This window comes from Peromyscus californicus, unplaced genomic scaffold, assembly GCF_007827085.1.
Source record: "Peromyscus californicus insignis strain IS unplaced genomic scaffold, ASM782708v3 Scaffold_4__1_contigs__length_199733344, whole genome shotgun sequence".
Classification (NCBI taxonomy): domain Eukaryota; kingdom Metazoa; phylum Chordata; class Mammalia; order Rodentia; family Cricetidae; genus Peromyscus; species Peromyscus californicus.
The window spans coordinates 44,764,867-44,786,361 of record NW_026294562.1 but is presented as its reverse complement, the minus strand read 5'-3'; the positions used below and the strand labels follow the sequence as shown (position 1 = coordinate 44,786,361).

The 21,495-nt window shown below is 43.4% G+C and overlaps 1 protein-coding gene across 1 annotated transcript in view; it reads right to left on the bottom strand.

The window, feature by feature from the left end:
• The window catches only part of Pcsk5 (proprotein convertase subtilisin/kexin type 5), a 456,194-nt gene that overhangs the window by 48,105 nt on the left and 386,594 nt on the right, over positions 1 to 21,495 (bottom strand). Inside the window, 1 exon segment of the mRNA XM_052762773.1 lies at positions 462 to 504. Within this exon segment, the coding sequence (XP_052618733.1) occupies positions 462 to 504 (43 nt within the window).

The window sequence follows — 21,495 nt, the reverse complement described above, 5'->3', positions numbered from 1 at the left end:
GATGCTTATCCGCATTTCACTTTAGCTAGTGGTCCATGTCTCTCATCACCCAGGGGGCAATTAAGAGGTAAGTGTCTCACCTGGCTTCCCTTGGAATGTCTGACTCTAGTTAGGGACAAAGTCCCCATGCAGACATTGAGAAGCAGCTTTCTTGAAGGCAAATATATTCTTAAAGCTTGTCCATAAAAAGCAAGATCTGAATGTTGGTGACCCATGGCAAGATTCCTAGACACCAGTGTCAAGATGGATGGCTTCCAGGACCAAGAAAGGGAAGGCTTCCTTTCAAGGCAAGAAAACATCTGGACTCTTACCACTAAATCTAAAACTCAGTCATTAATAGCCCACAGGACATTTGCTTCAAGCTGCAGGGCCTCTGTGCTTTAATCACTGGAGTTGGTATTAAGTCAGTAATGCTTAAGCTGCAAAAAGTTAGTGTCATGAACAAAGAGGGCCAGACTTACATGTAATATCCTGCAGCACACGAGGTACAGGCTCCCGGATCATCTGGGAAGAAATCACAATAATAAAAATTATGACCACCAGGAGTTTGGTATTTGGAAAAATGGACTTTGGAAAAGTTGTGGTTGGAGGCAGTTAATCTTCCAGGGTATTTTTATGAAATGTACTGACTCAGTGTGTCCCTCTTGGCTCAGAACAGGATCCTGAGCCGCAGCTTTCAACAAGAGTTACCACCTTTGGTCGATGTCCAGCACTGCCCAGAAGATGCCACTCTTGGATCTGATTGCCAAGGGGATTCCAGTGCCTTTGCTGGCCTCAAGTTCTTTCAAGTTATTCCTGCTATCTGAGCTACAACCCAGTCTTGCTCCTTCCATTTGCCTGGGAGATGAAGAACAACTTCTCCCTAAATGATTCCTTTTGGCACATGAAGATTTGTAATGCAACTTTAACTTCAGATAAACTAAACAACTACACTCTTCGAACTTAGTGAAGAGCTATACTTTCTAAACTGTTCGAGGCTGGCTCTCTGCTTATCTGGGAACTTGAAGTTTACAGGATAGAAACAGCCTCACCCAAGCAAGACTTTTATCCCAGGCATGTCTTGACCCTGCCTAGTGAGGGATGCCACTTGAACCATGCATTACTTATGATACTAAGACATGGTAGCAGACACTAAGGTAAGACTTCTGGAAGAGGTGCTGCTACCTCAGAGATAAACAGGTATCCTCAGAACTTTCTGGAAACAGCTTAATGATGACTAGAGTAAAGAGCATTGGCCTGGAAGTTGGGATAGCATTTATTAGTTTGAAAGTTTCAGGTTTTTTTTTTTTTCTAGGTAGGGTCTCATTATATAGCTCTGGCTGTCCTGAGACTCAATATCTAGACCAGGTTGGTCTCAAACTCACAGAGATCTGCTTGCTTCTGCCTCCTGAGTGCTGGAATTAAAGGCGTGTGCCACCACCGCTGGACTAAGTTTGAAGGTTTTATTCAATACAGCTTAAACGTCTTGTGAACTTGCATATAAATCATTGTATTTTCTAGGTCCTGGTATTCGCAGGTACAACATGAACTGGTTGAACAAGGTGACTGATAAGACTCTGAAAGTTGAAGATTCCAAAATGGAATGTAGCAGAAGTTTGGAAACTCTGGCCCCATCAAGAACCAGACCCACTTTGTCCACTCATGTCATGTTGGAACACCTACACTGCGGTACTAGCAGTGCATAGCTGTAACAGAGATCCAAGGCTGGGCTCCGCCATTTGACAGGACAACTGTGAACTCTGCCTATAGCATTATCAGCCCGAGACTCCACTTTACCCAGTTTTTATTTTTAGGGTTAGAACGATACATGTTTAGGAACCATCTATTAAGTTTCTTATAGTAGAAGTTTAGTCGGAAGGGTTGAACAAGAGCCAAAGTAGCCAGGCATGGGAGCACCTGCCTTTAATCTCACTCAGCACTCGGAGGCAGAGACAGACAGATCTCTGTGAGGTATAGGCTAGCCTGGTCTACATAGAGTGTTCCAGGCCAGCCAGAGCTGCATAGTGAGACCCTGTATCAAACAACAGCAACAAGAAGGAGCCGAAATAATCGAGGAGGAAGAGGCTGCAGGAGGCTGTGATGATGTGTTCTGGCAATGAATGGTCTTTAATGTCGGAATCAATGAAGTTTGTAGTAAGGTAAACTGAAATAGGATGATGAACTGAGCCTAAAACCGGGCTAATGAAGTGGACCCAGGAATCTCAAGTAAAATGCTGGTGAGACAGAAGACTCCCTGGCCTTCTTGGAAACCCTGTGGGGATGCTTTCTACTTTCATACTCTGTAGGATGGGGAGCCGAATATATTTTCAGAGATACAGAGTCCTCAGTGAACGCCAAGGCTAGTTCAGTTCCCACTAGGAGACTGTTTCTGCGTTCACATTCTTTTCAGTCCTTCCTCCCAATACCTTGTTCTACTCAGCTTGCCTCTGGGCAGCTCGATTTTTCTTTGCCTGTCCCAACGAACATACTTGACTCTGACAGTTTTGCTAATTTAGCAAGGGCTGGGGGAATTCTAATCCTGTTTGCTAATGTTCTGGTCATCTCTCCCATCTAGGAACTTAATGAGCTTGCTCTCTGTTCCTTTAAGCAGGTCACTCATGAAAATGTTAAATAGAACCAAGCCTCAGAAATGTGCATACCAATGTATTTGAGTGCAGGGACTTTTCCAGCCTGGTTGCACAGAGAATTTGCTATCTTTATGACAGCTTGAACACATGAATAATGCAGAGACTGGGAACTGAGACTTCTAATAGCTTATGGGTGCCTGTTGTTATTATTACTATTGTTATTATTATTATTACCATTACTATTATTATCAGTTTTTCTAAAGAATGAGAATTATTTTAAAAGTTTTTTCCACCCCAGAAGATCTACAGGTCAGAAATGAACTAAATGGATTTAGCTTGACCACAGAGAGGCAGCTGTTGTTGGATTAAGGAAGAAGGAAACAACCTTAAATCTGGAAGGTGACCCTAAGTCAACCTGGCATTTAATGGTAAGGTGGGCTGGCTTAAGGATTGGCTTCCAGTGAGTGTTGTCTGGGAGCTGGCAGGGGAAAGAGGAGTATGAACAAGGTGGAATGGAACTGTCTTGGAAGATATTACCTACAGTCAGATGGTTAAGCAGCTCTGGTTAATTGATCTTGTCAAGCTTTTGCATTGAGGGCATATTTTGATCAGTCAGAATTCAGAGAGAGCCTCAGACATTTGGGGACAAAGCTATCAGAAACAGTTGGTGACTTGTAGCTACTCGCAGACCACCAAGGAGAAGTCTCAAGCAGTGCCTATAGAAGGTAGGACCTGGTTTTTCTTTCCAGAGAAGATGCAGGTTAATTGTCTTATTTTCATGGAGGTAGGTAGACAGGAATGTAGTGTCCATTCTACCTTGAGAGCCCTGCACCATTTTTTGGGTTGTGCTTTGACTGTATCCTTGGGGAATTACCATTACTGGACCGCATCACAAACTCCTGTCTCCAAGGAAACATTGGCAAATCTTTTCAATAGCAGCCCAGTGGTCAGTGACATTCTCTGCATCTGCAGATGTTTTATTCCCAGCAATGCCCAAAGCCTTTCTCATTGAATGTGAGTCAATCAGGGCCATGGGAGGAGTTACACACATATTACCTATAAGCTGCATTAGAAAGAGGGATCTTTTAAATTGAGATGGAACTCTAACCATTTAAAACTGTCCAAGGCGGTTGTTTGGCTCGAACTGTTTGGGGGGCACCCAGGCAGGGGGATCGGGATCTGTCCCTGGTCTATGGGCAGGCTTCTGGGAATCCGGTGCCTGTGGTGTGATGCCTTGAACAGCCTTGATGCAGTGGGAAGGAGCTTGGACCTGCCTAGGCTCAGTGTGCCGGCCTCTGTTGACTCCCCATGGGAGACCTCGATTTGGGGGATGTGGGATGGCTTGGGAGAGAGGGATGAGGGCGTGGGAGGAGGGAGGAGGGGGGGATCAGTGGATAGTATGTGGAGTGAGGAGAAAATTTCTTAATAAAGAAAAAAAAGAAAAAATAAAATAAAATAAAACTGTTCAAGGAACGTACACTTATTTTTACAACTCACATAAACTTTAGGTTCTATAACTAAGGAAGACTATGAGTTAAAATGCCATAATTTGCTTTTTCAATTTTTTTCCTTGCATGGTGATTTCTCATTTAAGTGAGACAGGAAACTCGGTATCTTAAGGGACATATTTTGTTATGGAATATGTGTGTGTGAATTAGCCATGGATGAGCTATTTGCCTAAGTAGAACTGACTCTGCAGGACGATGGGGGAAGTTTATGTCAGGGTGCTCTTACCCTTCCGTTGGCTTATTTCCCTGATAGCCAGACCTTGGTCTCCCTTCCTCACTGAAACCTGGCTTGCTGCCCCTTACTGTGAGGCTTACCAGTGCTGTGCGGTAGAGGACTAAGGAGCACACTATATCTGTGTCCTTAGGGGAACCCTAGGTCTCCAGCTCCTTCAGGTATTGGTCATTTGTTAAGTGACTTCCCATGTGATTCTCTTAGGCCACACCTGTACGTGTTCCATAAAACATTACCCATTCTCTTGTAATTCAGCATCGCCCAGTGCCTGCTTTTCCCAGATGATATTAGTGGCTCTGTCACCTTCCCTGGTCCATCACTGGGGCCCTACTGAACTTCAGGATCTTGTGACCAGCTTAGCCAGTGACTCCCACACTTAGGCAAGGAGTCGATCAAAGTTAACTCTCTTTATACTTCCTAGGTTTCTGGCTCTAATCATATTAAAAGCTCCACCAATAATGGAAATCTCAATTGGTAATCTCTATGCTTTTGTGCTGATGACCTCATTGGATTAAAAAAAATTAGTATGAATTACATGTGCATAAATGATCTATTATTAATTATCGTTTATTATGTACTATTGCATGTCTATTTTTATATATTTTAAAAAGTGTGCTAAATTGGCAATTTGAAAAGGATAGCATAAAAGTAAATGTGAATGTACCTTTTGTTTTGTCTGTAGTCCAGTGGATTTTGTTGAGCAGCCATTTGTCTTTGGAGTCCAATAGCTTAGACTTCATCTCACTGAATGTCACACCTGAGCTCCTGAACTCACATTGAACCATGAACAAAACCTGTGTGTTACATTTGGCTTCTTAGTGTGATCCATGGCTTTCTGATGGGCTCATTCATCTGCATGTGTGTAAAGGCCTGCTTTTGACTTCCAACTCTTCCTCATTTATGGATAGGCTATATATTTTTAATGAACATTTTCACCTAGCATTTCAGGTCAGAAGAGAAGTGGGAAATACAGTTATGAAAGATTGAGTTTGATGATATGATTAGATTATACTTTTTCTACCTCATCACACCCCCTACAGTCTTAGTTCATACATTGGTATATCAGAACAGATTTTCCAGATGAAAACGGTGTTCACATCACTACAAAAGCCAACCAGGAAGCTCATCTGTCAAAAGAGATGTGAAAGTGCAGGGAAGCTGAGCCAGCAAATAGCCACTGGCATTCTCTTTCTCAGGAGTATTTAACATGGGAGACTTTTCCTGACAGCCCAGTGAAAGAGAACACGCAGCTGTGTTCATGGATATGGTATGCACTCTCTATATACACATAGCTTTGTCAAAACACAATCTGATTTTTATGTGTGTATTACATGTGTAAAAGGTCTATGTTTCCTTAACAAATCTCACAACAGAATTTATTAAAACAAAAGAGATTAGTAGGAAAAGAAAGATGCTGGGTGTCAAGGTATGTGTGTGTAGTCTAGCTGCTTAAGAGGCTGAGATAGGAGTCTTTGAGCCCAGCCTGGGAAAATAGAGAGTCTGTCAGAAAGCCTAAATCCAAATTCAACCCCCAAAATAAAATCAAAACACTAGGAAAGAAAGAAAATGCCTAGGTCAGGACACACATATATGTGCACCTGCACCAAGTAAATAAATGTAATGGTTTTTAAAATGTGGAGGAATGATTAAGGAAGACATACTGATGTTGGCATCTGGGCCCCATGTACACCCACAGGAGTAGGCACCCATGCACTCAAACAGACATCTCCTCCAAAATAAACCCGGTTCTGCATAGGTTTGAAACAGTGTCTCCACAGATCTGCCCTGAGCCAGTTGTCATTTGGTTTTGCTCTTTATTCCCTGTTTCTTCCCTGTCCACTTCTAGTTTTCCCATTTTGCACTTTCTAATTTCTATACCACTAGGACCCCGGCTGGTGCTCTTCCCAGAGGTGGGTCCTAACCAATGCAGCTGTTTGTGCAAACTCTTTGGATAAAATTCACTCTAAAACAGACTGTTTTTCTGATAGGACTCCAAGAAGGAAGCAGATCAATAGGAAACAGGGTTACTACTGGCTCTGCCTCAGACTCACTAACCAGAGTGGGGCTGTTGCTCGGGCCTGGCGTGTTTCCTCTACTCCTTTCCTGAGCACCTACGTTTGCCCTCCTGAGATGTTCCAGGGCTCCTCCCTCTGAGGGCAGAAGCAGCACTGGAAGCAGTTAATACTTCTGTTGCTTAGAGAGATAATAAAGCAAACTGCCAATAATGTCTATTCTCCCTGAATAATACTCCCTGAGTATGTATTTAGTTATCACGCAACACTGCCACATTTACAGGGGAGTCTCTGACGTTCTTCAGTCCACCAAGGATAACCAATTAGGTAAGAGATTTATATGCCCAAAGAGTGTAACTAATTGTAAGACCCAGATAGCACAAAGAAATACATGAATTCAAATAGGTCTTGTACTCAGAATTGCTTCAATTGTAACTCAAATACAAAATAGATCTTCTGACAGCTTTGCCAACCCTGGCTTCTCTGGAAGGTTCAATGGTGCTGGAATACAAAATATTTGGTTAGAGGGATTGTTGATACTTTTCAACCATTTTGTCCTCACTGGTGTCCAAGGACCATGAATAAATATTTGAATTGGCAGGAACACGAATCGTGCAGCCGACAGTGGGACACAGCCTCCTGGAGAGGCACAGCCGTAGAAGGGACCGGAATAAAGAATCAAAATCATTGTCTACAAATGTTGGCTAAAAGAGGGCTCAGTGTTCCATGGGCTCCAGACTGTACCAAGTCCTCCGGTTCCAGCCATGGAATGCCACATCAGGCAAGCTCTTTGTAGATCTTCCTGAGCATGGCAGAAGTGACAGACGCGTACATGGTGACTCCTACAATGCTCACTCACTGCACTGTGTATTCATTTATTTTGGAGCCTACATTTTAGGGGAAGACACAGCTTTTAAAAGCAGATAATGTCTTAAGCAGTTTAATTATGAATCTGTTTCTGAATTATACAGTATAACATGCTGCTTGACAAAATTTTTTCAAAAGCAGGTAATTATCAGAAGGCAAGTGGAATATAATCTTTTTTCCCCCCACAAATACGTGACATTAACACTACAAGGCAAGCTTCATGTAGACAGATTTTGTTGTCCTATATGTTCGGTAGTAAGTAAGGGTATTGCCTTAGTTCTAATGAAAAAGGAAGGCTCATAAGGAAATTTAGATATTCAGAAAAAGGTTGCAGAAGACATGGGAAGAGATGAGAGACCTCATCCCAATGAGCTAGTGAGAGAGAATGTCATTCAAGAACTAACATTTTATTAGAGATTGGAAACTTAGCAAAGAGCTAACCAGAGGCAATTCTGCAGACAGAAGCCAGGGGAACCTGATCCGTTGAAGGAACATCAATTAGACGTAAAGGAACATTGGAAGGAACCAGGTATGGTGACACACGACTGTAATCCCAGCACTTAAGAAGCCGAGGCAGGAGGATAAAGAGAGTTGGAAGCTCAGAGCCAGTCTGGACTTAGCCAAAAAGGATAAGGATGAAGATGAGAAGAGGAAGGAGGAAGCAGGGGAAGCAGAAGAGGAGGAGGAGAGGAAGAGAAGGAGGAGGAGGGGGAGGAAGAAGAGGGAAAGAAGATGGTAGCAGCAGCCACTAGGGCTGGGCTGGAGAGAAAGAGAGTCACAGCAAGACCAGATCAAATAGTCGTTCTCACCCTCCCCTTGCTGGTCATTAAATCCATACCTCATACATGGAGGCCAAAGACGGCCACTGAGATATACCACCAGCTCAAATAGAGTCATACCGACTGGCACAAGAGATTCACCTACTAATGAGGAACTTTACACAAAAGGGCCCCAATATGATCTGATCTGCAGATAGAAAACTAAAAGGATCCTGTGGGTGCTGTGTGGGAATGACCTACTTACCTGTAGGAGCATTTACAGCTATCACATCCAGCTAAACTCAACTAGGATTCCATATTTCACACTTGAGAAACATGTTTTAGGGAAAGATAGGCCAGAAGACATGATTAGGGAGCAAATGAAGACTGTAATAATAAAATTCAGATTTGGGAGCCATCAAAGAACCAGCATTTGATGACATGATGTTGGGGACAGGATGAAAGAGTGAACCCCCTGGGCTTGAGTCCTAAATGGTTGAGAAAAGAGGAGGCGTCAGCTGTGATTTGGACAAGAACAAACACCTAACAAGTCGTGTATTCCAGCCACACCCTGTTGTGATAGGCTAAGGAGCATCCATGTTGTCCACGGTCCCTACTCTCAAGGGGTTTGCAAGCTGGTGGGGGAGAGGACAGTAATGCCAAAGGCTGGACACTGCTGTGTGGCCAATGATACGATGGAAAACAAATCACGAATCTAGTGTGATGAAATATTTTTGTTCAGGGCTTGAAAGAAACCAAATTGTGATCTCTCTCTCTCTCTCTTTCATATGCTTGTGCTCATGAGCGAGCGTGCGTGCGTGCGTGCGTGCGTGCGTGCGTGCGTGCGTGTGTGTGTGTGTGTGTTCACATGTGTATTCATTGAGGGGAGCCCGGAAGACACTGGGGGTTCCTGTTCTTTCATTTTGCTCTTTATTCCCAGAGTCAGAGTCTCTCTCTGGAGCTATGCTGGCTGCTGACAAATCCCAGATCCTCCTGTCCCTGCCCATCACCCTCTGGCTCTTGAGTTACAGGTGTGCTCATGACCAGGCCAGGTGATTCTATGTGGGTTCTTGGGATTTGAACTCAGGTCTCCACGCTTGTGCTGCGAGTGCTCTCATCCACTGACCCATCCTCTCAACCCTTTATCTCTCTTTCTTAATGCAAAAATTCAGAGCATTCTTATACTTAGTGTTTCCAGATAAAACACATCGCTCAAGAACCTGAGAACTATGAAATTAGCTTAAACATGAATGAAAACTAGGAGGTGCCAGCAAAATTCATCTGGGCCTTGGCTTTAGCATTGGGTAAGTTAAACAAAAACAAGAACAGAAAGTTTCCTCTGAAACTCCAGAAGCCTAAACTGGATTTCTCAAAGATTTATACTCAAATTCATGCTACTTTTGTGTTCTAGAACACAGCTGAAGAAAACCAGCTTACAGTGGTTCCAGGTAGAGCGTGTTTCAAGGCAACTGATAGTGGTGACTGTGAATTCTTCTAGAAAAATGTAATCTCAAATCTTACTTCAATATATTGGCTCTCATTTGCAAAATTTCAAGGGAAATGGCCGCAGTTTAAAGGTTTTCCCCAATGCCAGGTCTTCATGTACATGAGACAAGTGCACTACTGTTGACATACCACTCCAGCCCAATCCTTTAAACATATCAACGACAGAAGGAAACCAGTCACTATGAGAAAGAGGCAGAAGAAGGAACCAACAGCAGTCAGACCCACAGAGGCTTCATCTCAAAGTTCCTGGCACTGAATAGAAACATATCAAACTATCTAAAGGTTCTATAGAAATAAAAAGTCTCACATCTAAAACTTCTTATCAGTTTGGAAAAGAGCCAGCTACGTCTTCTACCAAAGAAAACCATAATTACCTGAATCTAAAACTCAGTGAGTAAATGAATATAGTAAGCTAGGCAGAGAAGAAAGAGAATCAGCAGGTAAGGGCAGATAATGCAAGACAGAAGTTTCAGCCCACAATCAAAAGAGCACAGGAAGAAGGACCAAGAAACAGGCAAAGTGAGGAGACCCAAGAAATGGCTAATTCCAGAAAGAAATAGTTCAGAGGATGGGGAGGGGCAATGTTGAAGGAGAGTAAACAGCTGATAGTGTTTAGAGATTTGTTAAAGGGCGTCAATCAGTTACAGGAAGCAGCACAAACATGCGTTACTATTATTTCTTTGAAAATCATAGTGAAATTACAAAATAAACAAAAAGCAGCTGTTAACCCACAGAGGAGGATAAAGGGACACAGTACATAATAAGAAAGGCAAGAGGCTGAGGAAAGACCTACAAGTTTGTAGTCAAAGAGCATTAGTTATTTCAGAAAGACCCCCAAAGTGGCAGGAAAATCTTTGAAACTGTGATGAAACTCTGGAATTAGAGCCAGGAGTTATGGAGGGTCAAGGACCAGTTCCCCCATCATTTGACTGTATGAAACATTGTTATTTGTTTCAATCCTCTGGTTCATCTGCCAGAGAGGGGCTTTTCTTCTGTGCTATTGATAGTAGCTGAAGGAGCTTTCCGAAATTTATCAGAGTGGGAAACAGTGAACATTACTGACCTGTCCCCGTAGGGAAATACATCTTATTTATCACTCTAGCCACAGTACCTAGTCCTATGCCCAGACTCCTTCATTCCATATGTACATGTTGGAGCCAATGCCTCACACTATTACATATTTTAAAATTACATTTATTTTGTATGTATATGTATGTGCCTTCATGCATACATGTATCACCATCCTTCCAACATCATGTGGGTCCCAGGGATTGAACTCAGGTTGTTGGGCTTGACAGTAAGAGCTATTACCCTCTGAACCATCTCATTGGCTCACAAATATGCTTTGAGTCCTAATACATGCTAGGGATACAGAGGTCACTCATTCCTAGTATAACGTGGAACTCAGAGTCTGGGGGCAATGTAGCAGGTAACGAGATCTTACAACAAATGCCATGTGCCCTTATAACTGACAGGATGATGGATAGGAGGACAATGCTAAGAAGTGAAGAGAATGCATGTGCATGTGTAGGGGCTGTAGTAACAGAAACCCATGGGATGATGCCCTTGGGAATATAAAGACTGAGAACTAAAAGATGAGTTAGAAGGAGAGAGAGAGAGAGAGAGAGAGAGAGAGAGAGAGAGAGAGAGAGAGAGAGAGAGAGGAGAAAAGCTATTCCATGTACAAAGGGCTGAAGAAATATGCCATAGTTTCCTACATCCCTTACTCTGAAGATCTGCAGGATTTTAAATAAAAGGATGTTAAGGGTATGAGAGTAGATGGCAAAGGGTTTTGGAGAACTGGAGTGCAGAGCCAATGTCAGGGTTGAGGAAGCCGAGACGGACGTGAGCACATTGAAGAGATCAGTGGCTGGACTGAGAAGCCTCTGTGTAATGCTTTGAGGGAGTGTGGATTTTTCCTAGGGCCACAGAAAAGTGTCTAAGATGTGGAAACAGCTACCACTAGGTTCTCAGTTAGAGATAACCCCATGTTATAGTGCAGGGGATGAATCTAGAGTGGAAACAGGCATTAGTTACGTGTAAGGAGATACTCGAGGGTGGAGTCCATCATGATTGGGCAGGTAGGGGTATGAGGCAGCTGGTCACTGTCTGTAGCCAGGGGAAGCAAAGGAGAAGAACACTGGTGCTCAGCTCACTTTCTCCTTTTTATTCAGTCTAAGGTCCTAGCCCATGCGACGGTGGGGCCTGCATTAGGACGGGTCTTCCTTGCTCAGTTAAACCTTCCTGGAAACACCTTTAAAGAGAAACCCAGAAGTGAGCTCCAGTGATGATTCCATATCTCTCAAGTTGACACTGAAGATCAGCCACCACAGAATAGAGATCGGCTCTTAGGTCCCTGCAGCACCCAGGAACCACCCACTGTGGTGGCCTGAAGTCACATGTTTCATTATGATGTTTTGGCCAACGATAGATCACATACATGGTGGGAAGGGCATATCATTATAAGGCCGAGTGAAGTCATAGCCAGTTCAGTTTTTCTAAGTGTACTCTGTGGATATACAACTATGAAACTGCCTAATGACACATTTCTTAGACAATGTGCCCTTTGTTAAATGACTCACGATTACTGTTGAGATGGGTAGAAGTAGACAGAATCCAAGATAGAAAGTAGAAATGAGTAGGGTGTGGCAGCACACACCTTTAATCCTAGCACTCAGGAGAGTTTGAGGCCACCTGGTCTACATGGAGAGGTCTGGGTCAGCCAGAGCTACACAGTAAGACCCTGTCTCAAACCAGGAAAAAAAGAAAAAATGACTTGAGACTGCTGGGAAAAGAATTATGACCCTCGATGATATGTGCAAATGATAATGATTGGAACCTCTAAATGGGACCTTGCTTGTAACAGGTCTAGTTAAGACGAAGTCATTAAGATGAGGGTGGGTACTAACAAAGACAATGGCTCGTTTCCATTTAAGAAAGGCATGTGAAGACATAGATATGGAGCCACAGAAGGAAGAAGCACATGATACTGCAGAGGCACAGACGACTTACACAGTGACAAGCCGAGGAATTCCAAAGATAGTCATCAGCCACCTCCGGCTGGCAACGCATCCAGGAAAAGTCCCCCTCAGAGGTATCAGAAGGACCCAACACTGCAGACAAGGGACTGACACCCGACTTCAGACTTCTGCCCTCCAGAACAGAGCGACAATACGCTGCAACTGTTTTAAGCCCCTTGGTTGCTGGTACATTGTCACAGCTGCCTTGGAACACCAATGATACGACTTTGTCACTAGATTGTAGGGGACACCACTGCCCCTGTGTTTCTGCCTAAGTCTTTAAAATACTGGAAAGATCATGTTTAACCCCTCTTTCAAATGTGTTTACTTGTTAATGGAAAGATGAAGGCTTTATGTGATTGGTGTGTTCTGGAGAAGAAATTCATCCTATCCAGTTGGCCTGGGCAGTTTACATAGAGGGAGGACTGACAGGAGCTGGGGGTTCATACAGCAGCTTTGCATTTTCTATTTAGCCGATAAGGCAGAGCTGACAACGTAATCATTTCTGTTGCTGTGTGTACGTGCTATTTACTTTATTGTATTTAGCCAGAGTCTTGCTATATAACCCAGGCTAGCCACAAACTGGTGATCATCCCTTTTTGGCTTTGCCAGTGCTAGGATTGCAGGTGTGTGTTACCACACCTGGCACTGAGGTTTTTTTTTCCTTTGCAGAACACTTTCCCCCATTAATGCTCCCTTGTCTCTGAGTCAGAGAGAGAGCTCTGACTGATTATTAGCTAACCAAGTCCAGAGTGCGAAGGAGGAATAAGGCTTCCCAGCATTTGGGCTTGAGCAGCTGGGTGCTGCTATATTTGAAGCCACGAATCTCAGGGTGTAAGGACTGTGCAGCTCTCGGCAGAAGATGACAGCAGCCAGAAGGCACTCAGTGTGTTGACTGAATGGAAGATGGCTCGCTCGCATGCAGAGTGAGTAAAGTAAATGGTTCAGCAGGAGAAGTGTTTGCCGCAAAAGCCGTATGTCTTGAGTTGGATCCAGAACCCACACACTGTAGAAGGAAACAACTGACTCCCACAAGTGGTTCTCTGACCTCTGCACCATCACACACACACACACACACACACACACACACACACACACACACACATACAAAGTCCAAGTAAATAAGTGAATCAATGTAAAGAGGAGAGGAAAAATGTTTATGGGGACCACTGCTTAGCACCAACAGTTTCTCATGTCATTCAATTCATTGGCTAAGTTGGCTCAGTGAGTAAAGGGGGCCTCCCCGCAAACTTCATAACCTGAGTGTGATCCCCACAATCCACACGATGGGAGGAGAGAACCAGTTCCCACATATCGTCCTCTGACCTCCACATATGTGCTATTGCCTATGCTCCCCCGAATCAACATAATAAAGAAATGTAATAAAGAAAAAATAGACAGAGCACTCCATCCATCATGTAAGGAGTCCCCCGGTCACTTTGTCCTCATAGCCTTCGAAGTACTGCTTTGGCCATCTGGTTTATTCAGGGTGTGATTCTGAAGCTGAATCACTGTGCAGAACAGACCACTCCTGTGGGCTTGGAGCCAGGGTCCTGCAGCCCAGGGGCAAGGCTGGAGAAGAGCAGCATGCAGTCCCATCCAAACCCTGCTGTCTGCCACCTCTGTTAGAGGGTGGGTGGCCACAGTAGGCATAGACTTTCATCTGCGGGCCTCTTAGACCTGTTTCACATGCCGAGCATCTGAGGAAGCACTCCAATTAAATACATCATTGGAAAAGGGGAAAACAAGGCAAATCCATTTATCTCACTTACTGCTCAAATAGAAACAAAATTGTTGAGAACAACATTTATTTTCCAGTGGACATGTTATCTGGTCATTACTTTTGGCCCAACCTGCTGGTTCATGTAAATGGTCGTCTAGGGCTTGTGTAAACAAGTCCTGTTATCTGAAAAATACAACTTGAAGAGTCATCCTGTGTGATTTGCTCTTTTGAAAAGGAGTTGCTTCATATTTTTAAAAAAGATATTCTGAAAGATTTTGTCTATTCATCATCAGGCATATTTTAAGGAAGTGATGTTTTCTTTTGTGTATCTTGAAGTTGCTATGGCAACGGGATCACTTTCTACTCATTAATCAGGAGGCATCTTCCCCTCTCCCAGTTTTCAGCCTCTGCTTATTTCTTTACCTTTAAAAAATTCACAGATTTTGAAAGCAATTTTCTTCAAAAATGTTTCTTGATCTGAGAGTTTTGCTGTGTTCACTATAATATCTATCACGACACATTTCCGCCTCTGTGTTATTTGATGACTTCTATGAAATACTAGGTACATTTGATTGCCCCTTTCTGTGGATTCCTAAGCTTTTATTTCTTACAGCTGTGGGAGGTTTTGCTAAGTCTCTAGAGTCGTGTGGTAAATTATACAGAAATCCTTTCACTTGCTCTTCCTTATGGATGCCTCTGGCTAGAAATGTCCTGTAGTTAAAAATTGAGTTTTGTTTTCCTTAATGTCCTTTTTAAGTTTCTTCTTCTCAAAGTCAGCAACACTACCTCAATTTTCATTAGCAACACTTGGACCCACTGGAACTCAGATGAGTGATCAGTGCCAGTCTTAATCACTTATAGCTGGAAGGCCCTCATGACCATTTCCCAAGGTATACACAAAGATGTGAATTCAGTTGCCGGATGGCCTTAAATGTTATAAATGTTATGAAGAGTAGGGATGGAAATAGCCAGAGTGCCAGAAGTCCATAAGTGATGACCAGACTCTAGCTTGCAGAAGTGATTTGTTTGAAGAAATTAAAAGATTTGGAGGGATTATAATTCAAAGGTAGAATGTATACGCATCACACTGAGGCCTTGTGTTTGGTCTCCAGTACATACAAAGAGCCCGTTTGCCTCATGTTTTGCAGTGATGGATCAGGGCCAAGGAGCAAATGTCTTCTGCAGGAATGCTCCTGCGGGCTGCAGCCCCACCTTGCCCACTGGACAATGGTTCCCATATGTAGGTATTTGACTTTAGGAACCTTGTTCACTTTTGATAGTTCTGCTTTATAGATTTAAGAAACTAAAATCCAGGAGTGCTCAGGGACTTGGCCAAAGCCAAACTTGTAATTAGGGGGAACTGAGAACTCGGTGAAATTTTATTGGCCCCTAACCCAGTATTCCTACTTCTCTGAAGATCCAAACTACGTTCTTGTGTTTCCATATCCTGTGCTGGCTTCTACACTAGATAATCAGGAGGTGTGTTTCACACCAGACTTTGGTAAGAACTACACAAATCTATGTTGGCAACAAAGCTACAACTTTTTATGACCACGGGCGCTTGAAAATAAAGAAAGCCACCTACTATTATTTAGAATAAGAGAATTCTGGTTTTGAGAAACACACACCTGTAGTGGGTAGCTGTTCCAGCTTTGACCTTGAAGCACCACCCTAGTGAGGCAGCTGGTAACTGCCACGCCTACCTATGACCTGTCCCTGGGCCATGGCTGAGACAGGAGCCCTTAAGACCCGAGATCCATACATGCTGGCCTCTTGGCTCCTCATGATCCTGGATGCTTGATTGCAGACCAAGTCAGAGTTCTCCAGAGAAGCATGCTGGACTGCACCTCACCTCTCCAGGATCCTGTAACCAACCCTTTTACTGGCTGTAAGTTATCCCAAAACAAACCTCCTTTTAATTACCGGATAAACTACGTGGAACTGCCTTGTTAAATCCCTGCTTTACACACCAGGTGCTGAGGATATGAATTTGCATATGTGTGGGATAGGATGGGCAAGAAAAAAGGGAAAGACCATCCCAGAATACTTTGAAGTCTCAGAAGTGGTCACTTTTCAAAGTTGTTCTAAGGTAGGATGCTGATGTAGGAGCTAGGAATCATGGGAAAGATGGCAGAAGCAAAGCTAAAATCAGAGCTGATACATCCAGAGATGGTACTGAGAGATCAGAAAGACTTGCAAGTTGTTTGCTGTCTTGTCAATCAAAGGTCACATCCTGGACTCTGGCACACATCAGTTCATTCACCCTGCCAGTCCCCGTTAGAGCGTTATGGCAGAAGGAAGCCCCACAAACTTGTGTGCTCTCTGCCAGATGTATGACCCTGTGCCCACAGATCTGTGAGTGTACTTTATGAAGGCAATCAGTGCTTACTGAAATTCACTCTCCCCTCCTCGGTTTTTGAGAGCCCCTTTCCTTGTACCTATTTCCAAAAGGCAGACATAAACACACACATGCACACACACACACACACACACACACACACACACACACACACACACCAGTTATAAATAAATCCTGTTTTTTTTGAAGCTGCCATAAATAAAAGGAAAAGCTGTCCATAAATGAGAACTCAGGCCCTGGCAATATGCAGCCTAAATGATTTAGGGTGAAACAGAACCATTGTAATAATAACAATAAAAGCTTAGCACCTGCCAGTGAGGCAGGCCACCATGAAATATTATGTCTTGCTGGGCTGTGAGATGCTCTGCTTCAGGGCCCACAATGGCCATAACACAGGAGCTTTGTGATATCACAGAAAAGATTCCAGGGAACAGCCAGCTAGCCAGGCTCCACAAAGCCAAGCTCCCGCTCCTAATGAACCTCATGTGACCATGCTCACAGCGTTCCAGTGGCACTTAGGACTGAAGACAAGAGGGATTTCACAGTGTGATTAAGTCTACACAATAACACATAAAGTAGACAGCGGGCTAACAATTATCTGCCAAATTTGAGGAAAGCCTTGCCCCACCATGGAATACCTTAAATTGGCTGCTTATCTAATGTTTGAGTCTTCTGGATAATTGCTGGCCATCTCTCCCCTTCATTTCAAGTTTACGGGCCTGATTGTTTTGTGAAAGCGCTTTTACCTCCTCTGTGCCATGGGAACACCCCAGGACCAGTTTTCAGGGTTCACTTACAATAGGAACTCTTTGCACAAGGCTGGCCATTTTGCAGTCTGCGGGGATGCTTCTCTCACACATCACAAAGAGTCTGTCTCCAAAACCATTGTTCTTCTCAGCACTTTCACAGCCCTTTGGGGCCTTCCTTCATATTGGCAGGTGATGAGCTATTTTCAAGTCATGGATAATCACAGCACTTCAGCATTTTCCCTTATTAGCACCCCTGAAAAGGGAAGGCACACCAACACTGTCTCTTTTCTTAGGCTTAGAGCCTTTGTCCTCCAGATGGTCTATGCTGTTAGCCGGAAGGGGTTCAATGAATGAGCATCTCACAATCTTTCTAATGGACACAAATTGCATGGTCTGGAAATGCTTTGCATTTCTTCCTTTTCTTTGAGAGTATCCCTGGCCGTGTGGGAAAGCCATTCATATTTTCACCCCAGTTCTTCAGACACTAGGGAATAACAGGTGTATGTGGGACTGGCTAAGTGCGCAAATGTTTGCCATAGGTGATAAGGGAATGTCCCAAAGCACTGACATGCTTTAGGAATTTCTAGTATTTTCTAGGGTGAAGGAGTTAGTGATAGAAGAAAGAAGCTAGCTTTACACAGAAGGCGTGTGCATTTAGCCATGTGAACAGAAGGACATGGGATTCAGTTTTCAAAAACCACCTCTGGATGCCACAGTTTTGCACTAATGTATGAAAAAGCTTAATTTACAATAAGAATTATTTAGGTGCACATTTAGACACACTTGCAGACACTTGTGATTTATCCAAGCCACCACAACCGCTCCTTCGGGCCGATTGCTGGCAATTCTGCCTACATGGAGTAAATATATGGAATTATTTTTTATAATGGACTATTTATTCTTCTAAAGCTGTGGTGACAGCTTTGTCACTCTTTCTGAGGAAATGTACTTAGCTAGCCTATTAGATGGATATTTCTATAATAGCATTCCAATATGGGAGAAATAGACCATTTAACACTAGGAGATTACATGTCAATTGTACTTCCTTTGGCTTTCATTTAATGCACCTTTAAGGAAGGTTGAAGAAATTCTCTGTCTTTTTGCTAATTTTGAAAGGTATCTTTCTAAAGGTCTGAAAAATAGGCAGGCCTGATAGGTATGGGATAGAATTATAAATCAGAGGAAACACATGTGGTTTAAGTGGATGCCAAATGCTAACAATTCCTACTTGTAGGTTAAATATCCTCCCCTCAAAGATGCAAGCAAAGCTGATCTGGCCAAGTTAGGAGTGTGGGTAATAGGGAAGGGACAGGCCCTCACAGAGTAGAGGAGGTAGACCAGCTAGCTATCAAGTCTTATGCTCTGTTTCATGGACACTACTGTGAGGTGACATGCTGAAGGTCAGTTCTAGGACAAGTCTGTCTCCATCACTGTCCACACACATTCCATCAGAGCACTCACCATGGTTGCACTTGCCAGGACTCTTCCATTGATGTATTAAAAATTAGGGATTGATGAGGTCAGAGACGTATAGGAGATGGCAGTTAGCAAGGCCCTCTTATTGAAGTACACATTTGTCAGTTGTCAAGCATTATCTACTAGTTGTAGCTAGAACCAGGCATAGCATTCCCAGGAATCACTGGCCTCTTGGCTGAGCATGATATCCTACCAGACAAGCTATTAATGGCACAGGGCCCTGAAACTCTCCCCAGTCATTTGCTAGGTTTCCAAGTGGCCCATCTTATTAATGAACATTTGGGCATATAATATGCAGTTGGACAATAGCTTTGGCTAAACACCATTTACCATGTTGCACACCACAGTAAAGTGCTAACAGGCTCCATGGTTCAGACTTGCATTTCAACAGTCAAGGGTGTAATTACCATGACTCGTCCCAAGGAATAATGGACATGTTTTATCTCTGGTATCTCAGGAGGTCATCCTTCTCATTTGTAAAAGTTTTCAGTTGCTTCTTCGCTGAGCACATAAAACAAATTTACTTCTGAACTGAGACCTTGTGTGCCAAATTTTTACAGCCTTAAATGCAGTATTTTATCACTGCTGTAAATGGGTCTCTACTAACCTCAAACCCATGAGTCCTGAAGGCAAGGGGTCTCCCTAATTTACTCATTTCAGTTCATATAGCATTTCTGAGTTTAGGCCAGGTCATTTGGATAATATTTCAAGCAAACAGCCCACATTTCTGTTAACTATAATAAATCTACAACTTTGCAATGGACTAGGGCAGCTAGCATGCATGTATTAGACTTTCCAACAAGACTACTTCAAAACAACTTCCTTTGTCTTTTAAAACTCACCAAATCTGACCCAAAGGCTCATGGCATTACTCAAATATTGGGTCATGGTCATCTGGAGTCTACATGTTTAGGCTGATTTATTTTTCTAGTAGAACATCCAGGTTTCTAGCAATTATTTGAGGGTGTCAAATTCCATTGTGATGATGAATCAAGCTGCCAGCTCATTCTGCTCCAAATGAGAGAGACTGAGAAATGCTTCTCCTCTAATATTCCACAGTTTGTATCTCCAGGCTATACGTGTCACCCTTGTAGAGGTGACACCACATCTGAAGCCAGTTTGCCTTTGCCCCGATATGACTTGACTGAATGGGGACCATTCTCGTAGTGTTCTTGTGGATCTCCCTGGCCTCAGGCTATGAAACCAGGGGCCCAAGAATAAACCTTTTTGTCAGTCAGCTTTTCGCCAATAGAACAAAATACTTGACATGACCAACTTAAAAAAGGAGGGAAGATTTCATTTGGCTAACAGTTTCAGATTCCAGTCCAGGGTCATTTTGCCATTGCCTTCAGCCTGAGGTAAGGCAGAGCCTCATGTTGGGGATTGTGTGACTGAACAAAGGTGCTCACCTTGGGTTGGCCAGGAAGCAAATTGAGAGGGGGAGGGAGGGAGAAGAGGGGGCAGCTTAGACCCCTAACACTCCTTTCAAGGTCATGTCCTCAATGGCTTAACCCTTCCACTGGGTTCTAGAACTAAGGTTCCACCACCTCCTAACAGTACCATCAAGTCTTCAGTACACAAGGCTTTGGGAGTGTGCTCATTAACTGGCTTAGTTCATGCCATAGACTGGACACTTGTCTCATCCAAATGAATAGTTATGGATACCTAGAACACACCATTTTTATAGGCAACATCTTGAAAAACATTAACAGAGTCCTTTACAGATGACTATATACACAGCTGGGAAGGAAAAGGTTTCAGTGACCCAGTGACATCGTCAGTGAGACTATGACTGGTATTATAAGGGGTCAGCATGGATGCTCCTTACCTTCCAGTCCTTCTACTCTGAGTTATTGGTCAATGGGTCATAGGTGAGGAATGATCCTATTGGATCTTGCCTCTGAGCCTACGGTCTTCTTCATCTGGCTGCTGATTGGTTCCATTCTGCTTCCACTGCTTCAGCTGACCCACAGTCCTGCTAGCTGAACTGAAGGCTGTTGTAAGGGCTTTAGCCAAGGTTTCCATGATAGGAGTTTTAGGAAGAATTCATAGAAATCATGAGTCTGGACTTCATTCAAAACACCCTCCTGTGGACTTTCGGGAAGCCACAGTTGTAGGCTCTAGAGTGGCAGAAGCAATTTACTGGCCACTGTGGTTGTCCCAGCTCTGAGTTAGAGACTAGCCTGGTCAACATATGGGCATCAGTGTGCAGATGCTTCTGCCCCACCCACATTCAGCTCCCCTCTAGCCTGGTGTCCACACTGCAACTTCAAACAATTTTTTTCTCCATAGCTGGTGGAGCTTGGAGTTCTTGCTACCATCTGGTAAAGGACCATGATGTGGTCGGTTAAAGTGGTATGGAGAAATGGGGGGCTGGGATGAAATGAGAACAGCTACCAGTGGGTACAGAGGTCATAGATCTTTCCTGAAGATCTACACAGTGTCAAGTCCTGTGCTAAATGCACCATGGTGTATAAGTTGAGTGTGTGGCCTCAAACAAACCAATAGGCTTCTTGATGATGTCAGATAGGATAGAAAAAGGGAAATGCTGATGGAGAGAAAACAGTAAAATTCATCTTGATATTAATAGCAAATATTATTTCTATCTTAAAGAAGCAATGATATGACAGTCATCTTCCTAGCTTTCATTAAAGTCACCAAGTCCTACTAGGAGGTAGGAGGACAGCTTATATGAAGTTTTCCTTTATAAGACAATAG